General features: G+C 53.4%; 1 protein-coding gene across 2 annotated transcripts in view; it reads right to left on the bottom strand.

Moving 5' to 3' along the window:
- Window positions 1–924: 924 nt before the first annotated feature.
- Window positions 925–26,644, bottom strand: part of Ptk7 (protein tyrosine kinase 7 (inactive)) — a 63,482-nt gene continuing 37,762 nt past the window's right edge. The window contains exons 2-20 of one of the 2 annotated variants that reach the window (XM_042266570.2): window positions 24,607–24,894; window positions 23,897–23,999; window positions 23,345–23,535; window positions 23,083–23,236; window positions 20,552–20,700; window positions 20,046–20,312; window positions 14,940–15,073; window positions 14,657–14,792; window positions 14,401–14,520; window positions 12,303–12,452; window positions 12,051–12,201; window positions 11,825–11,952; window positions 9,861–10,064; window positions 8,966–9,121; window positions 8,116–8,348; window positions 7,088–7,168; window positions 3,594–3,745; window positions 2,794–2,972; window positions 925–1,890 (exon numbers count right to left, since the gene is read on the bottom strand). In XM_042266570.2, the coding sequence (XP_042122504.2) occupies window positions 1,730–1,890; window positions 2,794–2,972; window positions 3,594–3,745; window positions 7,088–7,168; window positions 8,116–8,348; window positions 8,966–9,121; window positions 9,861–10,064; window positions 11,825–11,952; window positions 12,051–12,201; window positions 12,303–12,452; window positions 14,401–14,520; window positions 14,657–14,792; window positions 14,940–15,073; window positions 20,046–20,312; window positions 20,552–20,700; window positions 23,083–23,236; window positions 23,345–23,535; window positions 23,897–23,999; window positions 24,607–24,894 (3,137 nt within the window). In that variant the 3' untranslated portion in view covers window positions 925–1,729. Of the gene's footprint in view, window positions 1,891–2,793; window positions 2,973–3,593; window positions 3,746–7,087; window positions 7,169–8,115; window positions 8,349–8,965; window positions 9,122–9,860; window positions 10,065–11,824; window positions 11,953–12,050; window positions 12,202–12,302; window positions 12,453–14,400; window positions 14,521–14,656; window positions 14,805–14,939; window positions 15,074–20,045; window positions 20,313–20,551; window positions 20,701–23,082; window positions 23,237–23,344; window positions 23,536–23,896; window positions 24,000–24,606; window positions 24,895–26,644 lie in introns of both variants that reach the window. The other variant, XM_076557731.1, reaches the window with a different exon arrangement.

The raw sequence follows: 26,644 nt of genomic DNA, 5'->3' as shown, positions 1-26,644 counted from the left end.
ATGGTTGGGGATCTAACCTGGGGCTTCATGATGCCAGGCAAATACCCTCCCTATCAATGGGGTGGTTTTATTTATTTTGCTTTTTTGAGATAGACTGGCCTCTAGCCTCTGCCTCATGAGGCATTGTCCAAGTATATATAATATATATAAACTCCATTATATACTTTATATTTATCTATTCTTTATATATAAGTATTTATTTATTTTGGGTATTTCAGTGTTCTACCTCAACATATGTATGTGCGCTGTTTGTGTACCTGATACCTGAAGAGGACAGAAGAGGGGGTCTGATCCTCTGGAATTGGAGTTAGGGATGATTGTGAGCTACCATGTGGATGCTGGGAACTGAACGAGGGTCCTCTGCAAGAGCAGCAAACAAGGATCTTAATCACTGAACCATTTCCCATCTCATTTTTGTGTTTTTGTCAAGATTTACTTTTATTTCATGTGTTTTACCTTTGTGTGTCTGTGTCGTGCCTGGTAAACCCTTTTGGCCCACTGGTGCCAAAAGAGGCTATTAGACTACCTGGAACTAGTTACAGCCAGTTGTAATCTGCTGCTTACATGGGTGTGAGAAACGGAACCCCAGGTCCTCTGCAAGACAGCCATGCTCTTAGCCACTGAGCCACCTCTCCAGCTCCTGGCCTTCCTAGTTTTAAAGGGACTCAGAGCCCGAATATGTCATTAACCCCCTGTCTGGTCCTCCATGTCCATTACACTTCTACATTCCCCGGGTGTGGAGACCGAGTCACCAGCAAAGAGTAAGCGGCTGTCACAGGTTAAGACGTACTACAAAACATGTGCGATCTGGAGAGCAGACCGGTATCTACTGCACAGTCCCATCCACACCCTACTAGATGAAATGAAGTCACAAAGAACTCTATTCATGAGCAAAGGCAGCGAAGAGTCTTACAGACAGACTGTAAAAAAGGCTTCTTTATTGAGAGCAGCGAGTGTAAAAAAACAAAACAAAAAAAAACATAAAACAAACAACAATAACAATAACAACAACAATAAAAGTATAAGGCAGGGGTGGACCACCCTCCCAATTCCTCTAGGGTCCCCCCAGACCTCCCCATGCCCACCCACCCCCCGCACTGCAATTACATAAAAAAGCCGCCCATGTGCATATAAAAAGGGCGGGCTGTATAAGTGTCGAAAGGCCCTGAACACTTCATCTGCCAGGCACTTGGGATGAGGAAAGGATTTGGGGGACGGGTCTGGGTTAGTGTGCACAAACCCACAGTGGGGAGGAATTAACGGCTATGTCCTCCACAACCTGCTAGACCCACCCCCAGGTGGGACCCATGGGCCAAGAGGACTGTTGGTCCTGTGTGCCCAGAGCTATCCTGGAACGTGCGTACATGAGTAAATTAGTTCCCCAAACCTAGCTCTCGGCCCGAGCCCAGCCCTCCCGAGGCAACATTGGCAGATGAGTGGCAGAGCTGGACCTGGCCAAAAGAGGTCTCAGACCAGAAATCGGGGTTACCTGAGGCACCCATACTGTCCCTGATGAGGAAAGGGGGCAAAGAAAGGTGCCCAGCCCAACGCCTTAGTCACCCAGCCTGGGTTCGAGTCAGCCTCCCCAGTGGCTGAGGCGAGGAGAAACGCCTAGGCACTGCCTGCCCTCAACAACGCCCGCTGTGCTTGGGCAGGGACCCCAGGCCCATCATGCTTCAGGCTCCCCTCAGGAGGTATTCTCCCCTGAAGCGCAGCCTGCAAGGCTCCCTCACTGCTTGCCGTCAGCAGGGCTGTCTCCCAGGGTGCTGGCGATCTCACTGAAGGAGGGCCGGTCCTTGGGGTTCAGGGCCCAGCAGCGCTGCATCAGCCGGTAGAGCTTAGAGGGGCAGCCTTCGGGCTGTGGGAGTCGGGCCTTCCCAGCCTGCAAGTCTGCCGGGCAGACGGGACAGAGTGTTAGCCTGGATGTTTAAGGATGTGTTAACACCTGCCGGGGTGGGCAGTTCCCACAGCAGTCGCCCACGGGTCGCTCTGTTCTGGGGAGTACTGGTCAGTGACGGGTGGGTACCATAGTTTAAGACTATGGCAAAGATCTTATAAGACAAAGAGATAACTCCGTTCCCCAAGTTCACTCTGGTTGGTAGGCAGGGTCCCTGTGGGAGCTGAAGCGACTGAGTGACAGCTGGAAGGGACACTGGGTAAGTGCTATTTATTACCCAGCATAAAGTGCTCCCTAAGTTAGTTTTGTGTTTTCCAATACCGAGGATGAACCTAGGACTTTGAATATGGTAGTCAAGGGTCTATCACCTCCCACACAACCCGAGCCTGCTTCTCAGTATTTTTTAAAACTTTTTTTTTTCCTTTTTTTTTTTTTTTTAGACAGGGTTTCTCTGTGTAGCCAGATCTCATTACAGATGGTTGTGAGCCACCATGTGGGTGCTAGGAATTGAACCGGGGTCCTCTGGAAAAGCAGTCGGTGCTCTTAACCTCTGAGCCATCTCTCCAGCCCTTCTTTTTGGTTTTTTGAGACAGCGTTTCTCTGTGTAGCCCTGTCTGTCCTGAGCTCAGCTCTGGAGACCAGGCTGACCTCCCAAGTGCTGGGATTAGAGGCGTGTGCCACTACACCTAGCTGAAATTATTTATTGGTGAGCTATCTAGCTAGCCCATATTTACGTATTTTTAACAACTGGAGAGGTCATACCTTCATAACTGCTAAGTACCAGCCCTAAGGGAGGAGGAGAGAGGCTCAATAACCCTGGGGCCTGAGCAAGCAGAGGTGGGACGGAGAGGGTGGGGTTATATCCAGAATCGTCTCTCAGGAACACAGCTCCTTACCGGCCAGCACTTCATCATCTGCCTGTCCACCATGGGGCATTTCTCCATGCGTGAACACTTCCCACATCAGCACGCCAAAGGCCCAGACGTCAGACTTGGTGGAGAAATCCCCCTCCAGGATGGCCTCTGGGGACATCCAACGCAGCGGTACCCAGGCCTGCCGGAAGTGGTAGTACTCACTGCACAGAGAGGCAACACAGGGGTGGAGGTCAGAGGTCAGAGGCCACGGCCTGGGAGCCCAGCCTCACCTCAAACCAGGACTCCCCCTGGCTGGGCCCAGCCTTTCCCACAGTAGACCTCAAAGGAATCAGTAACGTGGATGCTGAGCACAGGGGTATGCTGGATCAACTCTGGACGTGGATCCATTTGAGGGAGGTTTGATGGTCTTAAAATTCCATTAAGAGGAGTTGGAGAGATGGTTAAGAGCACTGGCTACTCTTCCAGAGGACCTGGATTCAGTTCCCAGCACCCAGATGGCAGCTCACAACTGTCTGTAACTCCTGTTCCAGGGAATCCAACACCCTCACACAGACATACATGCAGGCAAAACACCAATGCATATAAAATACCAAGAAAAAAAAAAAAAAAAAAAAAAAAAGGCATAGCCAGCAGCAACTTGGAGCCACTTCTGGGAACCTACTGTACCTCTAGAGGGGTGGCAGGCTCTGCCCACCCCCAAACCTCCCCTCCACCTTTCAACTAAGCAGCCATGGAGCCCTCTGCTACCCTCCACAAACTGTACCCATCCTCTGTCCCGCCTCTGGGAAGGAAGGGGAGCCCCCCCCCCCCAGCCCTTCTACCTGTTGTACACATCCTTGCTGAGGCCCAGTGCGGACACCTTCACCTGCCTCTGGGCACTGACCAGGCAGTTGCGAGCAGCTAAGTCCTTGTGCACAAAACGGTTGTTGGACAAATGCTCCATGCCCAGGGCCACCTGGGTACACAGGGCCACCTGGTGAGAGAGAGCAGCCTGTCAGAACAGCTCAGGCCTGGGGGGTAAGGGGACCACCAGGACACACCCCTTGTCTATGACTCCAGGTACCCCTGGAGTGCTGCTTAGAAAACCCCAAACACAACGGCCTCAGCTGCCTTCTCCAGAAAGCAGGACATATTATCTGTTTCACTAGGTCGTCTGAAGGGTTAACTAAGGGGCTGAGGAGAGGGCTTGGTGGGTAAGTGTTTGCTTGTGCAAGCCTGAAGACCTGAGTTGGGATCTCCAGAACCCACGAAAAGGGCTCACTGGCCAGCTGGGCTGGCCACTCAGGGAATTCCAGGCTCAGGGAGAGATCCTGTCTCAAAACACAAGGCTTGATGGATCAGGCCTTTAATCCCAGGACTCAGGAGACAGAAGCAGAGCAGTGGATCAGCTCTCCGGGGAACTGGAGTTACAGGCAGTTAACTGTGACCCACTCAATGTCATCCGTGCAGAGAGCCAAGCTCAAGTCCTCCAGAAGAGCAGCAGGCGCCACTGAGCCATCTCCACGAGCACTTCAAAGGAACACGTCTAATGGACTGCACAAACAGCAGGCGTGCACTAAATGTTACACACGACAGGTCCTGGTGACATAGACCAAGACTGGCCACGCCAGGGTTCCTGGCAAGAAGACAGACGCCAAGAGAGCTGGAGAAGGGGGTCACCACTGCAGGCGTGGTCCTTGCTAGAGAATAAAGTCAGAGTGCTTGTAAAGATTCATGGCTCTGGGCTGGTGAGATGCTCAGCAGGTTAAGGCATTTGCCACCAAGCCTGACGACCTGAGTTATTATCTGGAACCCACATGGTAGGAGGAAAGAAGCAACTTTTTCAAGCTGTCCCCTGACCTCTGCGTGCGTGCGTGCAGATGCAGACACGCTGAAACACCAATAATACATGTTTTTCAAAAGAAGACTCGGGGCTAGAGAAACGGCCCAGTGGTTAAGAGCACTGGCTGCTCTTGCAGAGGACCTGGGTTCAGTTCCCAATACCTACTTGGTAGCTCACAACTGTCTGTACCTCCAGTTCCATGGGACCCAACACCCTCTGCTGGCCTCCACAGGCACCAGGCACATATGTGGTACACATAAATACATGCAGACAAAACACCCACATACATAGACATAAATGAAACTTAAAAGATGTATGCTCTTATTATCTCGCTGCCTCATCTAAATAGTGGAAGCAGATGCTAAAGGATCCAGGGCCCTGCATCACTGCATCCCTCGTGTTACAAGGGCATGGCGAGGCCGTGGTGCTCAGCAGTAGAGCGCCTGCCAGTGCCCAGGAGGATCAATCCTAAGCACTGCAAAGAAAGACATTTCCTTCGGCCATCCAGGTGCTTCGGAAGGTAGAAACACCATCGTACAAGCCTGCAGACCTGAATGAGAGCCCCAGAGCCTACGGTGGAGGGGAGCCATGGCATGTGCGTGCCTCCAGTCATAAATACGGTAATTAATAATAGCCAACTTTTAAAAATGGCAATTAAATCCACACAAGTAACAGAAACTGAAGAGGTCCCTTCGACCCGTGGCAATGACAGGACAAGCGACTGGCTGGCTGTGTGCTTCCCGGGGCACAGAGATTCACAAGTCACCAGCCACAGGACACAATCACGGAGGAGTGAGAATCAGATGGTGGGCTAGGGAGACGGCTCATTGGTTAGAGGCAAACCCAAGGACCCGGAACCCCCAGAAAGGTGGAAGGAGAGAACCGACCACAAAGTTGTCCTCTGACCTCCACACACAAAATAATAGTAAATAATTGATTTGTTTTTCCTCAGACTGTAGCTCAGACGGGCCTGAGACTCACAACACAGTCTATATTATCTTCAAATCTCACGATGTCTATGCCAGAGTCTCCAGGGTGTTCCGATTACAGAGAGGGGCAACATAACGCCTGGTTACACCTGCAGTTTCTCACTGTAAGATGTATTTCCTTTTCTGACGGCCGGTGTGTCTGTCTGACTGTGTGTGGGTCTGTGCATCTGTGTGTGGGTCTGTGCATCTGTGTGTGGGTCTGTGCATCTGTGTGTGGGTCTGTGCATCTGTGTGTGGGTCTGTGCATCTGTGTGTGGGTCTGTGCATCTGTGTGTGGGTCTGTGCATCTGTGTGTGGGTCTGTGCATCTGTGTGTGGGTCTGTGCATCTGTGTGTGGGTCTGTGCATCTGTGTGTGGGTCTGTGCATCTGTGTGTGGGTCTGTGCGTTTGAGTGCTGGGGCCTGTGGAGATCGGAGGAGTCCCAGGAGGTTGTGAGTCACCTGATGCTGGGAACTGAACCTGGGTCCTTGGGAAGCTCTCTTACCCGCTAAGTCTGGATCTGGGAAGCAGTATTCCTGTCTGATCTGAGGAGGTTCCACGTCCCAGGAGGGCGTGGAAGCCAGTTTCTGAAAACTTGCTCACCCATGTAAAGATGAGACTCGAGAACCTGCAGGACCGTGTTTGGTGAGGGTGACGGCTGTCCGAGCACCCCGGTCACGTGATGAGGGTGCCAGCTTCCTTTCGGTCTGTCTTGTTTCCTCATTTGTTTTTTAAAGTTAGGGTCTCACAGGGTCAGCACAGGTTGGCCTCAGACTCACCATGAACCCCAGACTAGATCTGGCCTCAAGGTCTTCCTTTGCCCCAGCTTCTCAAGAATGGATTACAGACGTGAACACCACACTCAGCTGTCAGCCTATCTCCATCCCTGTCCCAGCCACTTACCTTGGTCCTCTCTCCTGAAGCCATCCCCTTCCTGCCATTCAGCCACTTCCTGTCCTTGAGGACTGAACTCAAATGGCTTTCTCCATCAGGAAACGTCTTTGTTAACCACAGCTGTCTGTCTACCTAAGGACCTGGATGTCGTCCACATCCCTGACTGAGGCCTCCCACTCACTTCCCGTGTGTCACGCCTCGAGTCCTTCAGCCTGTGAGGTCACAGTCTCCACACACAAGCTGAAGAAACCTGCTCAAGGCCACACCCACCCAACAGCCTCCGGACTTGGCTGCTTGCTGGGGCTTTCGCTCAGAGCCGCAGGCGTGTGGGGGTTTGCTTTACCGGAAGCTCCTAGAGAAAAGGCAAGGGCCGGAGCGGCTGCCTCTGTGAGGCCAACAGGATGATACCAAGCTACCTGCAGGCTACAGAGCCGGGACCGGCACTTCATCTCTCCGCCTCAGTTTCTTAGTCCATGAAATGGGGACAGGAATACATTTCAGGGACTGCTGTGCTAATAAACACAGTTGCCATACTCAACATGAGGCCTGTCTCTAAAGAAGCACTGAGCACTGGAAGCTCAAGTCTGCCCTTGCTGCGGCCTCCCCTGGGGATCCCCGACCTTCTTCTTACCTTCTGTTTGGTGCTGAGGGGCTGTGACTTCAACTTTTCATCCTTACTCTTGGAAATCCTTAGGAACTGTTTGAGATCTCCCTGAAGGAAGGGCGGACACCTCTGTTAGGCACAGCCCAGCTGCGGGATCTAAAGCATCAGACCAAGCCAGGGCTTGCAGAGTCCCGGCTGGAGGACAGTGACAAGCCCTGACCTGAATGGACACCCGGTCCTCACCCTGGTGGGCACAGCTCACTGGGATATGAGGATTAAAGACCATGTGGAGGATGGCCTCTGTCGTCCTTCCTACCTGACGACAGGCTCTGCCTCCTGGAGCCAGGAGGCAGACACAACCCCTTACCCTGTCCTCATAGACTACAGAGAGGGGTCACAGTAACACACACACACACACACACACACACACACACACACACACACACACACACACGCCCAGAAGCAGCCTGAGGATATCCCACCCCGATGTCCCACAGCAGCAGCGTGAGGGCCAAGAAGGCCAGGACCCGGCAAGGGTGAGGAGCAGAGAGGTAGGGTGAGTCTAGGGGTGACAACCTGGAGGGGGAGGCTGGTGGTGGGGCCGGCACCTGAGCCAGGAGAGGAACCAGGTGAGGGGAGGAGAGGAGAATCGAAAGGAAAGACAGGAAGGGGGAGGAGAGAGGGAGGGAGGGAGGGAGGGAGGGAGGGAGGGAGGGAGGGAGGGAGGGAGAGGGACAGGAAGGGGGAGAGAAGGCCGCCAGGTTCTGACAAGCTTGTTCTCAAGTGGTGGCAAGCTCTGGGACGAGAAAGTAACAAAGCAAACTAGTTGGCAGAAGTACCTGAGGGCATCAGGCAGGGCACAGAGAAGCCCAGAACTGTCCAGAAAGACAGGAGAAACTGAGCACAGATAAAGGTGAGAGCGGGGAAGGCAGGGGGCTCAGGAAGCAGGAGGCAGGTCTGGTCTGAGATCACAAAAAGCCAAGACCTCTGTAACGTCCTGGCCCTGAACCCCTCCTCCGTCGGCACATTGCCCAGTGTCCCAGCCCAAGACCTACCAGGTCCACATATTCCAGCACCATGTAGTGGGGCTCAGCCTCCCGGCACAGCCCCAAAAGCCGCACCACGTTGGCATGGTTCAGCTTCCCGAACATTTCGAGCTCCCTCCGGAAGTCCAGCTGCTGCTGTTCGTCCTTGCTCTGCAGGCTCTTCACAAGCACCAGTGTCTCCGCCACGCCCTCCTCTAAGCCCTGGGCCTTCGCGAGGAACACCTCCCCAAACTCGCTTTTCCCTGTGGGCAGAGGGCCAGGACAGTCAGCTGCCTTCACACAGGCAGTGGAAGCCACTGGCTGGGAAGACCACAATGACGGCCTCTCTTGCAGCATGGGAGCACTAGCTGAGAAGACCACAATGATGGCCTCTCTTGCAGCACAGGAGCACTGGCAGGGAAGACCACAATGATGGCCTCTCTTGCAGCACGGGAGCACTGGCAGGGAAGACCACAATGATGGCCTCTCGCAGCATGGGAGCACTGGCTGGGAAGACCACAATGACGGCCTCTTGCAGCACAGGCTTTGCTCCACTCCACCCATTAGGCAGGTGAGCCATTTCTCCAGCCCCCTAAGTTCTGATGTACCTTAAGAAAAAAATCAGTCAACATCCACAATTTCTCTAACTTTAGTTCTTTTTTCCAAAGGACCACTTTCATGAAGCATCAAGAAAATAACAGTACAGGTGGAATACAGGAATGGCACCACGTGAGTGGGGGTGTGACTAATGCCCAGGGGACAACCTGAACCCTAACATGCCATCTCTAACATGTTGGACTTTGAGGACCTCAGAACCACCTCGGCCCGTTACCCAGAGTCCTGTAACAAAGTTGGGACAGCTGCCGCCAAGGCCACATACCCAGAGTGGTGATGGGCTGCAAGCTGGCCCGAGGGAAGTGCATCTTGTCACCCGTGCTGTGGCGCTTGTTGGTGGCTGTGGGGCCAGAGCCCAAGCTCGTCAAGGCCACTTCCTCCTGGACCTCTGCTGATGGCTGTCCGTTCTGCAAAGGCCCACCTGGGAACAAGGGGTCGGGACAATAGTCCAAGGCGAGACGCCCTGGTCACCACCGTCCTGTGGTGGGATGTGTCTCTCGCTGTCATCCATGACTCCCATTTGCTTCTTTCCACAAAAACTGGCTATTCCCACAGATAAACTGATGGGGCTTTGGGGCAGGCCTTAGAGGGTGACCACTTATTGATGGAGGTGATTAGGAGCTATGACATGAGCTTGCCGTGGGAATCTAATCTCAATCACCAGCTGAATGTCATACCCACACATGTAATTTGGTTTTCACTGGACCTTTTATGCAAGGGGAAATCACCGAGGAGAGCCAAGTGCTGTTCCTGAAGGCCTAACCTGAGTGACACCCAGCAATGCCCTCAGGGAGCTTCTAATGGTGGGAGGGGTTAGGAAAAAGATGGACAGATGGCCCCTGGGGGCTGACTACTGGGGGGAAGAAAGATGTGTAACAGAAGCAAGTATATGCTTCTATTACACATTGTATTACCAATTGTATCTGTGCTTTAGAGTTGGGAGAGAAGGCCGGCCAGGCTCCAATGAGGGAGTCCTGAGCCGAGCAGTTCAGAAGCCAAGGCCCTGAGAAGGGGCTGACTCCAAGCTTGCAGCCAGGGGAGAGGCAGCCCCAGATCCAGCCCTCTACCTTCAGTAGTACTTGGCTCTCTTCCTCCACAACTGCCACAGGGGGGCGCTCTGCACCCATGCCGGCCCACCGCCCCCTAGAAGGGGGCCTCACCGTTGAGACACTCCATCTCCGGCTCCTCGCCTTCAGGCTGCTTCTGCAGCCTCTTGGCTTTACACCGCTTCTTGCAGTAGAACATGAGGCCCAGCACGGCGATGATGTAGGCCACGGCTGCACCCACGGACAGCCCGATGGTCTGGATCATCTTGTAAGGGGGCGGGCTGCCGGGGCCCTCAGAGTCCTCCATCACAGGCTTGTCTGAGAGGCACAGGGAGAGGTCAGGACGGCGGGTCCTCAAGCAAAGCAGACCCTGCGTCTTCACCAACCCCCCTCCCCCCACCACCACACACACACACACACATGTGGCAACGCCTAGACACCTGAAGGCCTCCACATGCCATGGGGACCCGAGGAGCATCCCTTCCTTCACTGGCTGACTCGATATTGTGAGTTAACCCTGGACAGGGGCCCTGGGAAGCTTCTAGCTCAGAATCCCAGTTATCACCCAGCTCCGAGTACGTTCCTGTGTGGCCAGTCTACCGGCTTTCAGTGGCCCAGGGGACAGAAGTCCTCTGAGTCATCAGATGAACTTGGAGGGAGAGACTGAGGACACGCTTCAACCAAGGATCCCACACTCCATTTGCTACAAGATGCGTTACTGGGAAGACAATTCTGCTGAATGGAGAAGTTTCCAGAAAAAGTTGTGAACTTTCCTCCTCTTTAAATCCCCTCATCTGCAGCCACAGCGACAACTTCTCAAAGGGACAGAGATCACTAGGGCAGGTGTGGCCTGGGGCTGTTAACCTGTCACAACTCCTCTGGCCTTCTTGCTTCCTGACCTGATTTCCTCCCCACTTGAAATAGTTTGGAGTTTTTGTTTCTTTTCTTTGGTTTGAGACAATGTCTTACTCTGCAGCCCAGGGTATTAGAGAATTCACTATGTAGCCCTGACTAGCCTTGAACTCATGACAAATCCTCCTGTCTCAGCCTCTAAGATCCAGGATTACAGTAATGAACTGTCATGCCTGGTTTATACAGGTTTGGGCCTTTTTTAAAAATTACTTTTAATTATGTGTCTATGTGCGGGTATGTGCCTGTGAGTGCAGGTGCCGTCAGAGGCCTTGGGTCATCTGGAGCTGGAGCTACAGGCAGTTGTGGGCCACCTGATGATGGACGCTAAGAACAGAGCTTGGGTCCTCCGACAGAACAGTCAGTCTCCTAACCTCTAACCATCTCTCCAGCCCAAGCTAGGATCTTGAAGTGCTTCCCTCCCAAAGGACCATGGCTAAGCTTGTTCCCCAGCCTGTGATGCTCTTGGGAAGCGGTGGGACCTTCAGAAGGTGGGACCTAGTAGAAGTAAGCTAGGTCACTGGGGCGGGGGGTGGGGTGGGGGGGGTGGGTGTGCCTTGAAGAGGAAACTGAGGCCCAGCCCACTCCTCTCTCTTTTGCCTCCCACTCAGCATACGATAAACAAGATGTCCTCTGCCACCGGCTCAAAGTCACCGGGCTCTTGGTAGCACTAGGCTGGGGTCTGAGTGAGAGCCAAGCCAAGTCCTTTCTAAGTGTACAAGACAAGGAGGCACTTGAGGAAGAGAGTATCCTTCAGCAGACCCAAACACATCTCAACTGTGGAATGCCAAGTCAGTGACAGTCCAGCCAGGGATCTGGGGCTGGGAAGGTATACTGGAAAGGACACCCCAAGTTCTCCAGTTTAAATGCCTTCTCTGGCCGGGCAGTGGTGGCGCACACCTTTAATCCCAGCACTCGGGAGGCAGAGGCAGGCGGATCTCTGTGAGTTCGAGGCCAGCCTGGGCTACCGAGTGAGTTCCAGGAAAGGAGCAAAGCTACACAGAGAAACCCTGTCTCAAAAAACCAATACATACATTCATACATACATACATACATACATACATACATACATACATACATAAATGTCTTCTCTGTATAGGGGACACTATATGGATGATGAGAAAGGATTCTACCACTTTCTGTGTAGGGTACCCTCTCTTGACCCATACCCACGACAAAGAGAGGGGCCTCTGTGTGCCTGATGTTACAGCTGTTGCCAGCGATGCAGGTGTAGGAGCCCGAGTCCTCAGGGGCCACATCATGGATCACCAGGGAGCCGTTCTGGAAGATGTGCATCCTGTGGTAAGAGAAGCCACAGCAGTGCTTACCTGGTCAGGCCCCAGGGAGCAACCATTGCACGAAAGGTAAAGTCAGTGTGGAAGGGAGGCCACCTACCTGGGTCCCAGCTTGGTGGGGTCCAGGATTCGGTCTTTGCCTTTCCACTGAATAAGAGGCTTGGGGTCCCCCTGGGCCTCACACCGCAGCAACGCTGTGTGGCCCTGGTACACGGTTGTACGCTCTGGTTCCACCTTGAAGGTGATGAACACTGGATAGGAAGAGACCAGAGAGCATCACGGAGCTGTCCGAGCGGGCACAAGCTGTTGCTCCCCAGGCCCCGCCCACTCTGGCTCCCTATCACAGTCGCACCTGCCACGGTCAGCTGGACATGGGCACGGATCTGGCCCTGGGGCTCGTTGGACGCAATGCAAGTGTAGTTACCAGCATCGTCTCGGGTCACTCGGGCAAAGTGCAGGGTCCCAGCATTGTCCGTCACCCATTCGGGGAGGCTGCTCCCATCTGCAGAGACAAGCAGGAGAAATTATGGGATGGGCTAGACTTCCCTGGATGACTGACAAGGCCCTCGGTCACTCATCTCTACCCTAAACAAACCATGGCTCCTTCTTACTCACAGGCAAAGTCCAAACTCAAAGTCCCCTATTATTTACTTTTCCCCCAATTTTCCAGTCTCACCTCTTGAACAACATTTTACTTGTGCCAAACTAGACCGAGGACAGGCCTTGTCCTCACCTCACTCCTGACGCCCCATCCCAGCTCCACCTGGACTCCCACTTCTTCTAGAAAGATCCCAGTCCTCTGCCCCACAGCTGGTGCAACTGTGAACCTGGTCCAGCCTTGTAAGAAACAACTTGGCAAGTTGTGCAGATAATTATAAAAATGTTCATACCCTATGTATATAAAATTCCACTGCTGGGATTCTTTCCCAAAGGAAACAAACCTAAATCCAGAAAAATAAACCCCAATAACGTTGAGATTAAAGATTTATTAGAGCAATAAAAAGAGGGGTCACAATCCAAGTCTCTAACACGTAGAGAATATTCAAGCAAATGATAATAAATCCAATAATGAGATGATTATTATTGTAACAGTTGAGACTGACATTATGTACAATATATAAAGACAAGGAGAAATGCTTAATAATGTTAAATTGAAAACCACATAAGTGCTGGGTATGGTGCCACACTTTAATCCCAGAACTCAGGAGGCAGAGGCAGGAGGATCTATGTTCGAGGACAGCCTGGTCTACAAGGACAGCAAGTCAGTCAGGCGACACACCGAGACCTTGCTTCAAAAAAAAAGAAAGAAAAAAGAAAAGAAAAGAAAGAAGGAAGGAAAGAAAGAAAAAGGAAAAAAGTGTGTGTGGGGGGGGGGGAGCTGGATATATGTCATATTCGTTAAGAGAATGGGCTGCTCTTCCAGGTCTCAGGTTTGAGTCTTAGCATCATATAGTTAGTGGCTCACAAGCGTCTATAACTCGACTCCCAATGGATCTGATGCCCTCTTCTGGCCTCTGCAGGCAATGCACTCACATAGTGTACAGACATATATGCAGGCAAAACACCAATACACATAAATAAGTAAAAATTAAACAAAAGCCATATAGGCTCCAGACATGGTAATACATGTCTTTAATCCTAACACTCAGGAAGCAGAGGCAGGTGGATCCTTGGGAGTTTGAGGGCAGCCTGGTCTATAGAGTAAGACTCTGTCTCAAAAAACATAAAAACAAAACAAAAAAGGTCAGGCATATTGGTGCCTATAATCACAGAACTTGGGAAGCTGAGGCAGAATGATCCTAAGTTCAAGGTCAGCCTGGGTTGCACAGTGAGTTCCAAGCCAGCTAAGACTATACAGCAAGACCGTATCTATAACAAACGAGCAAACTACACTAATTAATTAAATAAATAAAATCGTTTAAAAGTGGCCAGGGATATAGCTCAATGGGGCAGATTGCCTAGCATACTTGAGGTTGTGGGTTCAATCCCCTACTCCACTACTTCAAACAAACAACAAACAAATAAAATAGGCATGTCTTTGCTAGGAAGTGTAATATGTAAAGACTGTATATGCATAAAATTATTATGTAAGAGTAAAAGATTCATAGAAAAGACAGACAGAGGATGGCAGGCGGTGGAGTGATCCACCCCCCACCCCGCCCCCCACGTTTGCCAATGAGTCCAGGCTACTCTGATGCTGGCGCAGAGCAGGTCTTAACAGCACTGCCTTGACAACCACCCACCTCTGCCTGGAGTCGTCATCTGCGCTGTCCAGCGCTGCACTCTTGACCCTTTGGGGTTACAGCTTTCCCAGCTCTCCTCGACTATCTCTCAGTCCTACATTTCTGGTTTCCCCCCACAATTCCGGGAGCAGGCTGGGCACTCCCCTGTCCCTCAGACATACACACAGGACAAGTTGCCTGCCCTAGTCTATGTCACATGGTACCCACCTGCCCGCACCCACTTAACCGTGGGCTTCTCTCGGCCAGTGGCCGAGCAGGGTACTGTGGCCTCCTTATCAAACTCCATGCACTGCTGTGGCTGAGGCGGGGGCGTGAACTTGAGTTTTTCTGGTTGCGTGAGGAAGGAGAAGAGGAGGATCTGAGACAGGGAGAGAGGCCAGGGCCATCCCTGCTGCCCCTTCCCACCACTCCTCTGCCCGGACAGACCAGGCATCCTCCCAACACGTCACATCTGCTGACTTACCCAGCACCTGGACACGGGCCTGGGCCTCGATGCTGCCGGCTGGGGTGCTACTCACACATCGGTACAATGTCCCATCATACACCTCCACACTGTTGATGCGTAAGGTCCCATTCTTGGAAACTTCGAACCGTGAGTCCTGCAGGACAGACTTGAGTAGAAACCGGCTAATACCAAAGGCTACACGCACCTCTCCCGGAGGGCAGCCTCTGGGGTACGAAAGCTCTGGGGCGGGCGCTGAGAGACTGTAGGGGAACTCCCATTCACCAAAAGTCACGTTTCTCACCTCCGAGATAAGCATCTGGTTCCTATACCAGATGACAGTGGGCTTGGGTGTGGCCTGCGTCAGGCAGTGCAAATAGCCAGGTCTGCCCTCCTCCAGCTGGCTGTCCTGGGGCTTCTGGAGCCACGTGGGTACAGCTAGAGTGACAACGAGAAACCGCTGAGCTAAACAACAGGTTTCTGAACCAAAGGTCCCAATCACAGAAGACACGAAGACACCAGCGGTCCTGGTCTCAGAACCCCCAGGCTGCCCAGGGGACACCCAAAGGCCTGGATGCCAACACTTTCCAACATCTCCACTGCGTCCCTAACAAACACCCGAGGTGTATTCCTCCACCCTCAGTCCAACTAGGAAAAGAGAAGTTCCAGAAGTGACGTCAACGGCTCCCACGAGGCACAGAGGATCTATCTGTAGCTGTGGCATGTACGACTCCACCAGAGCACCGGCTGCTCTTCCAAAGGACCTGGATTCCATTCCCAGCACCCTTGTGGCGGCTCACAACCATCTGTAACTCCAGTTCCAGGGAGTACAGCACCCTCTCTGGCCTTCCCAGATCCCAGGCATGCATATGGTGCACGGACATACAGACAGGAAAACCACGCTTTCACATAAAATAAAAATAAATTATTTTTAAAAAAGGGAAGAAAAGGACCCCACCACTCTGGTTCTGTTTGGTATTATATCACGCTGGGCCACAGTTAGTGTGATAGTTTAAATGTGACCCCACAGGTGTATGTGCTGAAAGCTTGATCACCATTCTGGAAACTGGAGCAGGGGCCTGGTGGGGGAGTCCCTAAGGGTCCACTCCAAGTCACATGCATCCCTGAAGGACGTGTCTTGTTCCAAACCCCTCCTCCTCAAACCCCCTCTGCTTCCTGGCTACCATGAGATGAGCGACCTCTGACTCAGGCCGCTGCCGCCCCTTAGGCCCAAAGCCATGGATCCAACAGACCACGGAGCAAAAGCTCTGAAACGATGCCTCAAATGTAAATCCTTCCTCTTTACTCCTGACTCCTCAGACATTTGTCACAGCATGACTGATGCGCTGGTCCTCAAAACGGCTGCATTTTAGCTGCATCAGCTCCCTGCCTAATCTCCTCTACCTTATGAATAGACGGCTTGCCGTGGGCCGATGCCGTGAATCAGGACATAGGGTTGGGGTCGTCTATTCACGGCAAGCCAACTGTCTACTGGGGTTTCCAAACGGATAGCTGGAGGCATTCGTACGTCACATACATAGAAAACTATGCTTGCCGGGCAGTGGTGTCGCACGCCTTTAATTCCAGCACTCGGGGAGGCAGAGGCAGGAATTAAAGGCGTGAGTTTGTGAGTTTGAGGCCAGCCTGGGCTACAGAGTGGATTCTAGGACAGCAGGGTCTACACAGAGAAACTGTCTCCCCCCACCAAAAAAAAAAGAAAAAAGAAAAAAAGAAAGGAAGGAAGAAAGAAAGAAAGAAAGAAAGAAAGAAAGAAAGAAAGAAAGAAAGAAAGAAAGAAAGAAAAGAAAACTGTACTCATTTCCTTCCAAACCTGCTTGTCCTAGCCTCTCTATCTCAATAAGGAACATTGTTCATTTCCAGCCAAATGCAGAAGCCACAGGTCCAGTCTTGACTTACGGGCCCGAGGCCCTCACTTTATTCTCTACCAACCCTACCTGCCAAAGCTCTGAAACTGGACCTGACTTTGACCAATTCTCATCTCCACCACTGCCACCTCTTGTTCGGGCTCATTCAATAGCTCCCTGGGCATCTATGAGTAGGTACCTACTAACTGACCTCCCTACTTACTCTCTCGTTTGTTTGTTTGTTTGTTTGTTTGTTTGTTTGTTTGGAGACAGAGTCTCACTATGTAGCTCTGGCTATCCTGGAACTCTCTGTAAAGACTAGGTGGACCTTGAACTCACAGAGTTCCACCTCCCGAGGGCTAGGATCAAAGGCATGTGCCACTATGCCCAGCTCTTATTTATACTCCTAAAAAAGTTTTTCATTATTTGAATCCCACCACTTGGGAGGCAGAAGCAGTCAGATCTCTGAGTGCAAGGCCAGTCTGGTCTACAGAGTGAGTTCCGGGCTAGCCAGGGCTACACCGCGCATGTGTGACGGTCAAAGACAACTTGCTGGGGCCCAGCTCTTTTCACACTGTGGGTCCGGGGACTGAACTCAGGTTGTCAGACTGGGTGGCAAGCATCCACCCCACCGTCTGAGCAACCCCGAACATTCCAGTCTTCTCAGAACAGACGGTCTTCCACATGGAAGCCTGCAAGGACTTCCTATCTGCCCTGGCGAGGCAGAATGCTTACAGCAGCAGACAGCAGACAACCCTCCCGGACCCTTTCATCCCTTTTAATGTGACAGCCACACATTCTCCATCAAGAGGCAGTCCATCTCTGCTTCCTGGAACCTGGGTGGCCTGGGCCTGGCCTTGCCTTCCTGAATACACTTCTGCCCTCTTGGAATCCAGTTTCTGTGTGAGGAAACTTGGCCTAGCAAGACACGTGACTGACTGGCCCTCCAACAGCCCTGTGGAGCTCATGAGCCCTCGAAGGTGAATGCCACCCACAAAATGTAAGCACATCAGTGGCTGTGGCGAGCCGCCAGGGTTAAGAACCGCTTGAGCTGAGATCCTCACTGTGTCCTTAGAGGTCTCTGCATCTCAGACAGCCTTAGCCACTCTCACTAGGTTTACCCCACGGAAGCCCCACGGCCCCACTGTCTCCCAGTCACACACCTACTTCTGGCCGTGATTCTTCCTTAGTTTAAGCCCCAGCTCAAATGCCGCCTTCTATAAGTCTGCCCCGCCCCCCATCCTATCTCATCATTTACCCTGTGATTTTTCTATGTTATCCTGCAACCTAAAACCATGTATTTAGGGGGCTGGAGAGGACGGCTCAGCAATTCAGAGCACTGGCTGCTCCTGCAGAGGATCAATGTTTAGTTCCCAGCAGCCACAGGGCGGCTCACAACCAGCAGTAACGCTGGATCTAACGGTCCCTTCTGGCCTCTGTGGCACCAGCCATGCACATGGCACAAAGACCCACACACATAAAAGAAAATCAAGTTATTAAAATGATCACTAAGTCGTTCCTCACACTTGTTTTGTCTCTCTTGTTAGAATAAGCCACGTGGCGTGTTACGTGTGCGGCTTGCTTACCACCACGCTCCCAGAACCGGGAACTGTGCCCTGGCATATAGGGACCCCTCGACAAGTCTCTGTGGACTGAACGAAATCCCTGAACCCAGCCTCCTCTGACTCGAGACTACATCGCCACGTCTGACCAGCATTGCTTGCCTGGTGTTCAACCCTCAGATTCCACGGGTCTCTTCAGAGCGCGCCCAGCACAGCTTCACCTCTGTCAAGAGACCAACCAAACTGAACAGGCACAAGCATGTGTCCTGAGTCTGAGGATCCCAAAGTACCCTTAACAAAGCGGCTGGCCCGCACATCCCGGTGAGGGCTAGTGGGACAGCTCGCGTTGGTCTGTATGTTGATACGTGGGCATCCTCCACCCAGTCACCTATAAGCTAAGGCTTCCCACCCGAGCCAGGTGTCCAAGTGCAAAACTACGTCCTCTGAGGTGTCAGCATTTGTCATTCTGAAGCAGGGTTTCCTGTGGCTGAGGATGTTCCCGAACACTGATTCTTCTGCCTCCCCAGGCTCGGATTATACTCGTGTGCCGCCATTCCCAGCTTACGTGGCCCCGGGGAGTAAACATGCGCATGGCAGATGAGCACTCGACATCCCTAGCCCAATTTCATTATCTTTATGGGAAGAATTGCCAAAATGTCTTATTTTTTAAAAACGTTAAGATGTATTTATTTTTATATTACACACAACAGTGTTGCCTGCAAGTCTGTCTGTGGACCTCATGCCTGGTGCCTGCGGAGGTCGAGGGAGGTTCAGATCCCTGGAACTAGCGTTACAGATAGTTAGCAGCCACAAGAGTACTGGGAACTGAAGCTGGTCCTCTGACAAGTGCTCTTAACCACTGAGCCATCCCTCCAGCCACAGTTATATTTCTTTAAAAAGCCTGCAAAGAACGATGAACTAAACAAAGCTACCACTTGACCTCTGTTACTTCTCAAAGAGAGAAAGAGAAAGGCTAGAGACGGCGCAGTGGGTAAGTGTGTGCCACAGGAGCACGAGGAGCCAGTTTGGAGTTGCAGGACTCGGGGACCCAGGGACAGCGGCACACATCTGCCACCCCAGAGCTGAGCAGCAAAGACAGAAGGATCCCCGGAACCTGATGGGCAAGCAAGTTAGCGCAAACAGCCAGCTCTGGGCTCAGCGAGAGGCCACGGCTAACGGTGGACCGCGAGAGGCCACGGCTAACGGTGGGCAGCGAGAGGCCATGGATAATGGTGGGCAGTGAGAGGCCATGGATAATGGTGGGCAGTGAGAGGCCACGGCTAACGGTGGGCAGCGAGAGGCCATGGATAATGGTGGGCAGCGAGAGGCCATGGATAATGGTGGGCAGTGAGAGGCCACGGATAATGGTGGGCAGTGAGAGGCCACGGATAATGGTGGACAGCGAGAGGCCACGGCTAACGGTGGACAGCCACGGCTAATGGTGGGCAGCGAGAGGCCACGGCTAACGGTGGGCAGCGAGAGGCCACGGATAACGGTGGGCAGCGAGAGGCCACGGATAACGGTGGGCAGTGAGAGAAAGGCACCTGGCATTGACCTCTGGCTTCCACAGACACAGGTGAACACATCTTCCATGCTACCCCCCCACAAAGAGACAGAGACAGACAGATATCTTTTTCATCTGTAACATTTGATCTTTCCAACTATCTTGCTTTCACGCCTTGTTACTGGTGAGAGACAGACCTCTGCAGCTCAAGGAACGTGATCCCAGGGGTTACAGTACAGTGTTCTTCCTCTGTGGTCAGGGGACGGCTTTCCTGGAAGGGCAGTGTTTACGTCTCTGGAGTACCACCTCTACCTCTGTGTCTGGCTCACTACCGTCACATGACCAATATTCCCAAGAGCCCAGAACCTGGAGAGAGCCTCAGGTGTACACCAAGGAAACCTCCATCCATTACACCCGCATCCCAGAACCTCCTAGGCCACCACCCAGCGCTCCTCACCCTCCAGGAGAAGAGTACTCACTGGCCACAGTGATGTTGACATCCTGTCGCCGCTGGCCAGCGAGGTTGGCTGCATGGCAGGTGTACACACCAGCCTCACTCTCAGCAACAGCAGCAAACACCAGCTCATGACCCTTCTGGTAGACCCTGCCATGGGCAGGAAGCCGCACGCCGGCATGTTCCCACCACACACTGGGTGTAGGCAGACCCTCGGGGGCTGGGCAGGCAACACGCTCCTCACCACCAGCTGTGAACACCCGTGGTTCAAATGGCAACATGTCTCCAATCTCTGCAAGGACACGAGGAGAAGGTAAACTGCTTGACTGCCTTGGGCATCTAGGCAGGTGGTGCTTTACTATAAGCCCGGGCTCCCTCCAGCCACAATTCCTCCTCTCCGCATTTCCTCTTTTGGCCCAGCATCTTCTTCCTCTCTCGGCCCTACAAGCTGCCAGCTAAGCCAGCAAGGGCCCTAACTCTCCAGGAGCCGGCAACACCGGATCCAGGGCCACCTCAACAGCAGAGACCCACCTGCCAGGCGCAGTGTGGCTTCCAGGACGATGGGTGGGCCCCTCTGCCCCCGGCCGATGCAACGGTAGACGCCTGCATTCCGTGTCCGGACCTGGGTCAGCAGCAGGGAACCATTGGCAAATACCACGGCTCTGCGGAGGTGAGGGGGGCTGCGGAGGGGAGAGAGGACTGTCGGAAGAGGTGGTCCTAGGTCTCCTTCTGGAACCGGATGCACTGAGATTTCACGTTGCGAGGGTCTGGGTTGTGGGAAGGGTGCATGTGTGCACTTGTGCGTGTCTGTGTGCAGGTGAGTAGCTTTCTTATTTTAAATTTTATTTTATTTTATGTGTGTTTTGCCTGTGTGTATGTATTTGTACCATGTGCACCCTTAGAGTCAGCGGAGGCCGAAGAGGGGTCAGACACTCTGCACTGGCGTGCAGACAGTCGTGGGCTGCCATTGGGTGCTGAGCCAAACCTGACCCTCTGCAGAGCGGCCAGCGCTCTTAGCGACTGAGCCATCGCTCCAGCCCCTCCCTTCTCTTTTCCAGACAGGAGGTCGCTGTGTTCCCCCAGCTGGCCTGTAACTCTCTATGTAGACCAGGCTGGCCTAGAGCTCACAGAGATCCCCCTGCCTCTGCCGTCTGAATTCTGGGATCAAAGGCGTGTGCTATCAAATGTGGCAGCCTCTCTCCTTTTTTTTACTCTTTTTTGATTTGTTTGCTTTTGTCTTTCAAGACAGGGTTTCTCTGTGTAGCCCTGGCTGTCCTAGAACTTACTTTGTAGACCAGGCTGGCCTGGAACTCACAGAGATCCGCCTGTCTCTGCCTCCTGAGTGCTGAGACTAAAGGTGTGCGCCACCACAACCCAGCTTTTTTTTTAAATCCTTTTTATGTGTACCGTGTTTTGCCTACATGGATCTCTGTGCACCACATGCATGCCTGGTGCTTGCAGAATGCATCAGATCCCCTGGAACTGGAGTCACAGGTGGCTGTGAGCTGAGAATGAAACCTGGATCCTCTGGAAGAGTAGCCAGTGCTCTTAACTACTGGGCTATCTCTCCAGGCTGGCTTCAAACTTACTATATCACCCAGGCTGGCCTTGACCTTACCCAGAGTGGCCTCAAACTGTGTGTGTGTGTGTGTGTGTGTGTGTGTGTGTGTGTGTGTGTGTGTGTGTGTGTGCGCGCGCGCGCACACGCGCGCGCGCGCAGGTGTGCTCACCTATGTGTGCACACGTGCAGACCAGAGGCTACCTGCTCTAGGAGAGAGGCTCCCTCACTCTATCTGGAGCTTAGCATTTCAGCGAGACTCTGGCCAGCAAGCCCAGGCCCACCTGTCTCCGCCCTCAGGGTCACATGCACACTGCCACGCCAAGCGTTCTCCACGGGTGCTGGGGATCTGAACGCACATCTTCACACTTGCTCAGCATCACTTTACTCACGAAGCCCACGAAGCCACCTCCTCAGCCCCTGACCTCCAATTTTTCATCCTCCTGCCTCAACCCCTTAAATACTGGGATGACTAGCACAAGTGTCACAGTCAGTTTGCAGGTGTTTTCCAACTGCAAGGAACTTAATTTTAGGGAAGGAGTGTAAGGCAAAGTATAGTAAGTGAGGCAAGTCAGGGCACCCCAGCTTCAAGGACAGGAGCCTCCCAGAAAATGAGATGGCCTGATGACGTCCTCAGGGAGCAATGCCCTCAGTGACCACCGTTATGTCCAGTACCACGAAGGCATTCTTTCCTCTCCTATAGTCTGGACAAGCATCCCGGGAGAGGGCAAACCCTTCCCGAAGCTCAGAGACATTTGCTTCCTCCTGAAATGTGTGTGTGGTGGGTGTCAGTACCACCTTGGATCTTTCTATGTAGACTGAGACCACAGTGCCCCCTGCCCCGTATTCTGAACTTCCATAACTATTATTAACACTCTGGTCCTAACTTTATTTCCAATTTCTTCTCAAACAGCCTGCTGAAGCCGGGCGGTGGTGGAGCACACCTTTAATCCCAGCACTCGGGAGACAGAGGCAGGTGGATCTCTTCGAGTTCGAGGCCAGGCTGGGCTACAGAGCGAGTTCCAGGAAAAGCGCCAAAGCTACACAGAGAAACCCTGTCTCGAAAAACAAAAAACAAAAAACAAACAACAAACAACAAACAAAAACACCCAGCCTGCTGGATAATGACGCGGCCCTCCAAGTCACTGAACACCATGAGGAGCCAAGCCGCGTCGTAAGGGATGGGAGACCGCAGGCACAGGCCCGGCGTCTGCAGCATGGTGGGCCAGCTCTGGCCTCTCTGGCAACACCTGTGTACTTCTTATCCCCGAGTCTCTACTCTCCATCACAGACGGCCCACGTGGGCAAGAGCAGAGGGGAATCAAGCACATGGCTAGGTCATGACTGTGTGTGGGAGTCACACGAGGCAACACCAGGACCTTCTACTGCCATCTGCTGGAGGCCTGAAGAAATACACCTTCACGGTGGACAGGTCTAACGGGGACTTGAACCGAGTCGTACCCACATCTGTGGGTTTCTAAAGCACCCACAGACGGCGTCTTACCGGCTGCGGTTAGTGATGGGAGTCTCATCCTCCTCGAAGACCCACTGCAGGCTCGGGGGTGGCTGGGCTGAGAACTGGCAGTGGAACATGGCCTCCTCATTCCGTGCTACGACAACATCCTGGGGCGCCAGCACCACCCTGGCAAAGCTTTCGTCTGTGGCCGGGGAAGTGTGGAGGGGGTGAGCAGGCAGGGCGGTGAGCCCCCTCCCTGCCCGCCCTCCCTGCTCTGTCTCCCCCTCTTTTGCCCCCACGACAGGCTCACCGGCAATGCTCAAGGTGAAGTTCTGGCTGCTACAGGCCTGGCCAAAGGCATTGTGGGCACAGCAGGAGTAGAGGCCATTGTGTTCGGGACTGGCCGGACGCAGGGTCAGGTTCCTCTCCTTGCTGCTGACTGTGTGGGTGCTCTGATCATCTGAGAGGGGGGTCCCATCTCGGAACCACTGGTAGGTGGGCCTGTGCATGGGAGTCGGGGTCATAAGCAGGGAAAAGAGGACACAGAATCAGGAGGTCTAACTGGGCAGTTCACAGGTGGAGGGATGGAGCCCGGGGAGGGAGTCGTTTGCGTGAACATTAGTTCAGGGACAGAAGCAGAGACATTCCAGATCTGTCGGTTCCCAGAATCCGGGGTCATCCCATGCAGTGTCCACCCTCCTCCAGACACTGGTGGGAGCACTTGGGGAGGGGTAAGGAGCACCGAGGGCTGGAGGCAGTGGTTACAGCATAAAGCAAAGGACGCATGCACAGACTCTGGGACTTCCGCGCCATGGCTACCGACTCCATCCCACCCTCCATCCCACCCGCCTCGGCTCCTTACCGAGGGTGCCCGTCAATGTGACAACGGAGCGTGACCGGGGTCTGCGGCTGGATCTCCGCTTCTGAGGCCGGGTGCTTCAGGACCACGGGACCTGCCTCGATCCCTGGAGCAGAGGTCACAGTTGTGGTCAGAACAGAGTAGAGGGGGGACGTGAGGGGAAGGAGGGCATCGTGGGGCCCGCAGGCCCTGGAGCCACACACAGGTAAGTCCTGGGACGCTACGGCTGAGACCATGGTGCAGACACAGAGCACAGGGCCGCCCCGGCACGTCAAAGTTAATGCATGCCAAGGACGTCCATGGAAGTCTCTGGCAAAGAAATGGGACAGAGACTTGAAGTGGTGGGGGGAGGCTGGGAAAAATGAGAGATTTCTGTCTGTGGTAATAGTGTGTGCTCAGCATGTATGGGATCCTGGGGCCAAAACTCAGCAAAGAAAGGGGAAGGGAGGAGCTGGAAGGATGGGGGGAGGGGAGGGGACAAGGTAGAAAAACAGAAGATGGAAAGATGGAAGAAAAGTGAGGGGGAGGGAAGAAGGGTGGGAGGGAAGAGACTACCAAGTCCCTCTTATCCACACAAGCAGGACAACTGAACTCTACCTGCCCCATTCAATTGGCAGTAGGAGAAACTGAGGCAGAAGGCTCCCAGGACTCAGTTGCTGAGTCTGACAGATGCACCAGGTACAGTACCCTCCTCCCTCCAAACAGGCTCTCACATTTGATATTGAAGGAGGCATTGGTACTGCGGGCCTCTTCTCCTGTGACATTATCCCGAGCCACACACTGGAAGGCGCCAGAATCCTGGAGCCGGTCCACAGCCGCAAAGCTCAGGCTGCTGCCCTGGGCAAAACGTCGCTCGGTGTCGTGGACAGGCACTCCATTGAGCAGCCAGGTCACCTGCACCGGCCCTGGGGCTTCAACTTCACAGCGGAGCAGCGCCCGGCGCCCTTGCAGTGCATCCTGGGAAGACGGCTCCTTGATGAAGACGATCGCGGCCTGGGTACCTGCAGATATAGATGTGGGAGAGGCAGGGTCAGGAGCCGACGTCTCCATCCTGACACAGGGAAGGGGCCATGGACACAGCTGGCCGGTAAACACAGGGATGAAGGACAAGCTAGAGTTGCCGAAAATCCACGGAGGAGCACGAATTGTACTGGACGCTCTGCGGAACCCAGAGACAAGCCACGCTCTGCTCAAGGGGCCTTGGGTTCTGAGGATACACAGAACACACACACGGGACATGACTATGGTCATGTAAATGCCAAGCAGATGGTGTGCGCAGTTGGTGCCTGTAGCGTGCAGATGAGGAAGGGCGCCTCGAGGTCTGGGTGGGGGCTGGCTGCATCAGGCTTCCCAGAGAGAAGGACACCTGACCTACAGGACCAGATCCTAGATCTTGATGCTAGGCTGGGGAACAGGGGATATTACAAGCAACCCAACCCTCCCTTACCTACCCCAGAATCAAGGCCCAGAACAAAGTTCAACCTTGACCTAAGGAACATCATGGAAAGACAGGAACTCTGCCTGAAACACCCGAGAGTGCCAGCAACAGAGGTGGTCAGGAAAGCTTTAGAGGCTACCCACAGATGCTCTGCAGCCCCAGATCCTCAGGCAGTGATGTGGGAGACACCGTCCTTTGACTGGAGAAGCCACACTCCTCTAGACATACAAGCTATGGCCAAGACGCGCAATGGCTGTTCTAACGGCCTCTGCTCTGTCTCTAAGAATCCAGCCGTGGTCAAAGCCACAGATTTCTACGTAAAGCCACTCACCTTCGTGCACCGTGGCCACTCAGCTTTGGTCACCACTAAGGGAACAACCACGAACAAGGAGGGGCCCCACAACCAAAGGCAGAAGCAAGGCCAGGGAGACAAAGGAGATCAAAACACCTGTGCTGAACAGATGGGCGGGAGAGCTGGAGGGCAGGGCCGGACATGTGGCTGGCTTGGTTAGGGCAGCGTCAGGAGGAACATGCTGGGCTTTGTTCCTGCCCATGTGGGTAACTTGCAGAGTCCTGGAGCCACTGGGCTTGACCATGGAAGAAATGTTCCCAGGCACTGGGAAGAAGCAGGCTCAGGGCCATGTAAGGGAAGGGAGACACTAACAGGGTCCCTTTCCAAGTCACTGGGGATTAATTACGGCCTAGCGAGCGCTCTCTCAGGACCCAGGAGGTGAGGCTTGGTTCTTCCAGGCATGAGACTCTGTCTTCTCATAGAGTCAATGTCGAGATAGGTCCTAGGATCCAACAGTCCAGACGAGGGGCTACTCTGGTACCAGTCCATCTCCCAACCTCCCCAAAGGCCCACATCTCCTGACACAAAACACTCAGGGAGCCGGAAAGTGTGCCAAAGCAGCCTTGTTCCTGTTGGTTCTCTGGGGAAGACAATTCTCTACCAAGCAGGGTGATCCCACCCACTGTGCCGTTAACAAATACACCTCCAGGCGCTGCTGAGCACCCCTGGTTACCATGCCAACCCAGACACTCCCCTACACACTTCTAAATACTCCACAGGGGTGTGGTCTTGCCCTGCTAGGCATCATGATACAACCCCTTTGTCATACAGAACAGTAAACTCGGGCCCAGGAATATGAAGGCTGAGCTCAAGATCAGATAGCTCACATGTTCAAAGCCAAGCCCATAACCCAAAGAAGCCAACCTCATCCCATGCTCTTCCCAGCCCTCCCCGGAAATATCTGATCCTCTAAGGGAGAGTCAGTTTCTCCACAGTCAGGTAGTGTGGCAGACATACCTCC

This window comes from Peromyscus maniculatus, chromosome 21 (genome assembly GCF_049852395.1).
Source record: "Peromyscus maniculatus bairdii isolate BWxNUB_F1_BW_parent chromosome 21, HU_Pman_BW_mat_3.1, whole genome shotgun sequence".
Classification (NCBI taxonomy): Eukaryota; Metazoa; Chordata; class Mammalia; order Rodentia; family Cricetidae; genus Peromyscus; species Peromyscus maniculatus.
Note: the sequence above shows the minus strand (reverse complement) of the source record. Positions and strands in the feature narration are given on the sequence as shown.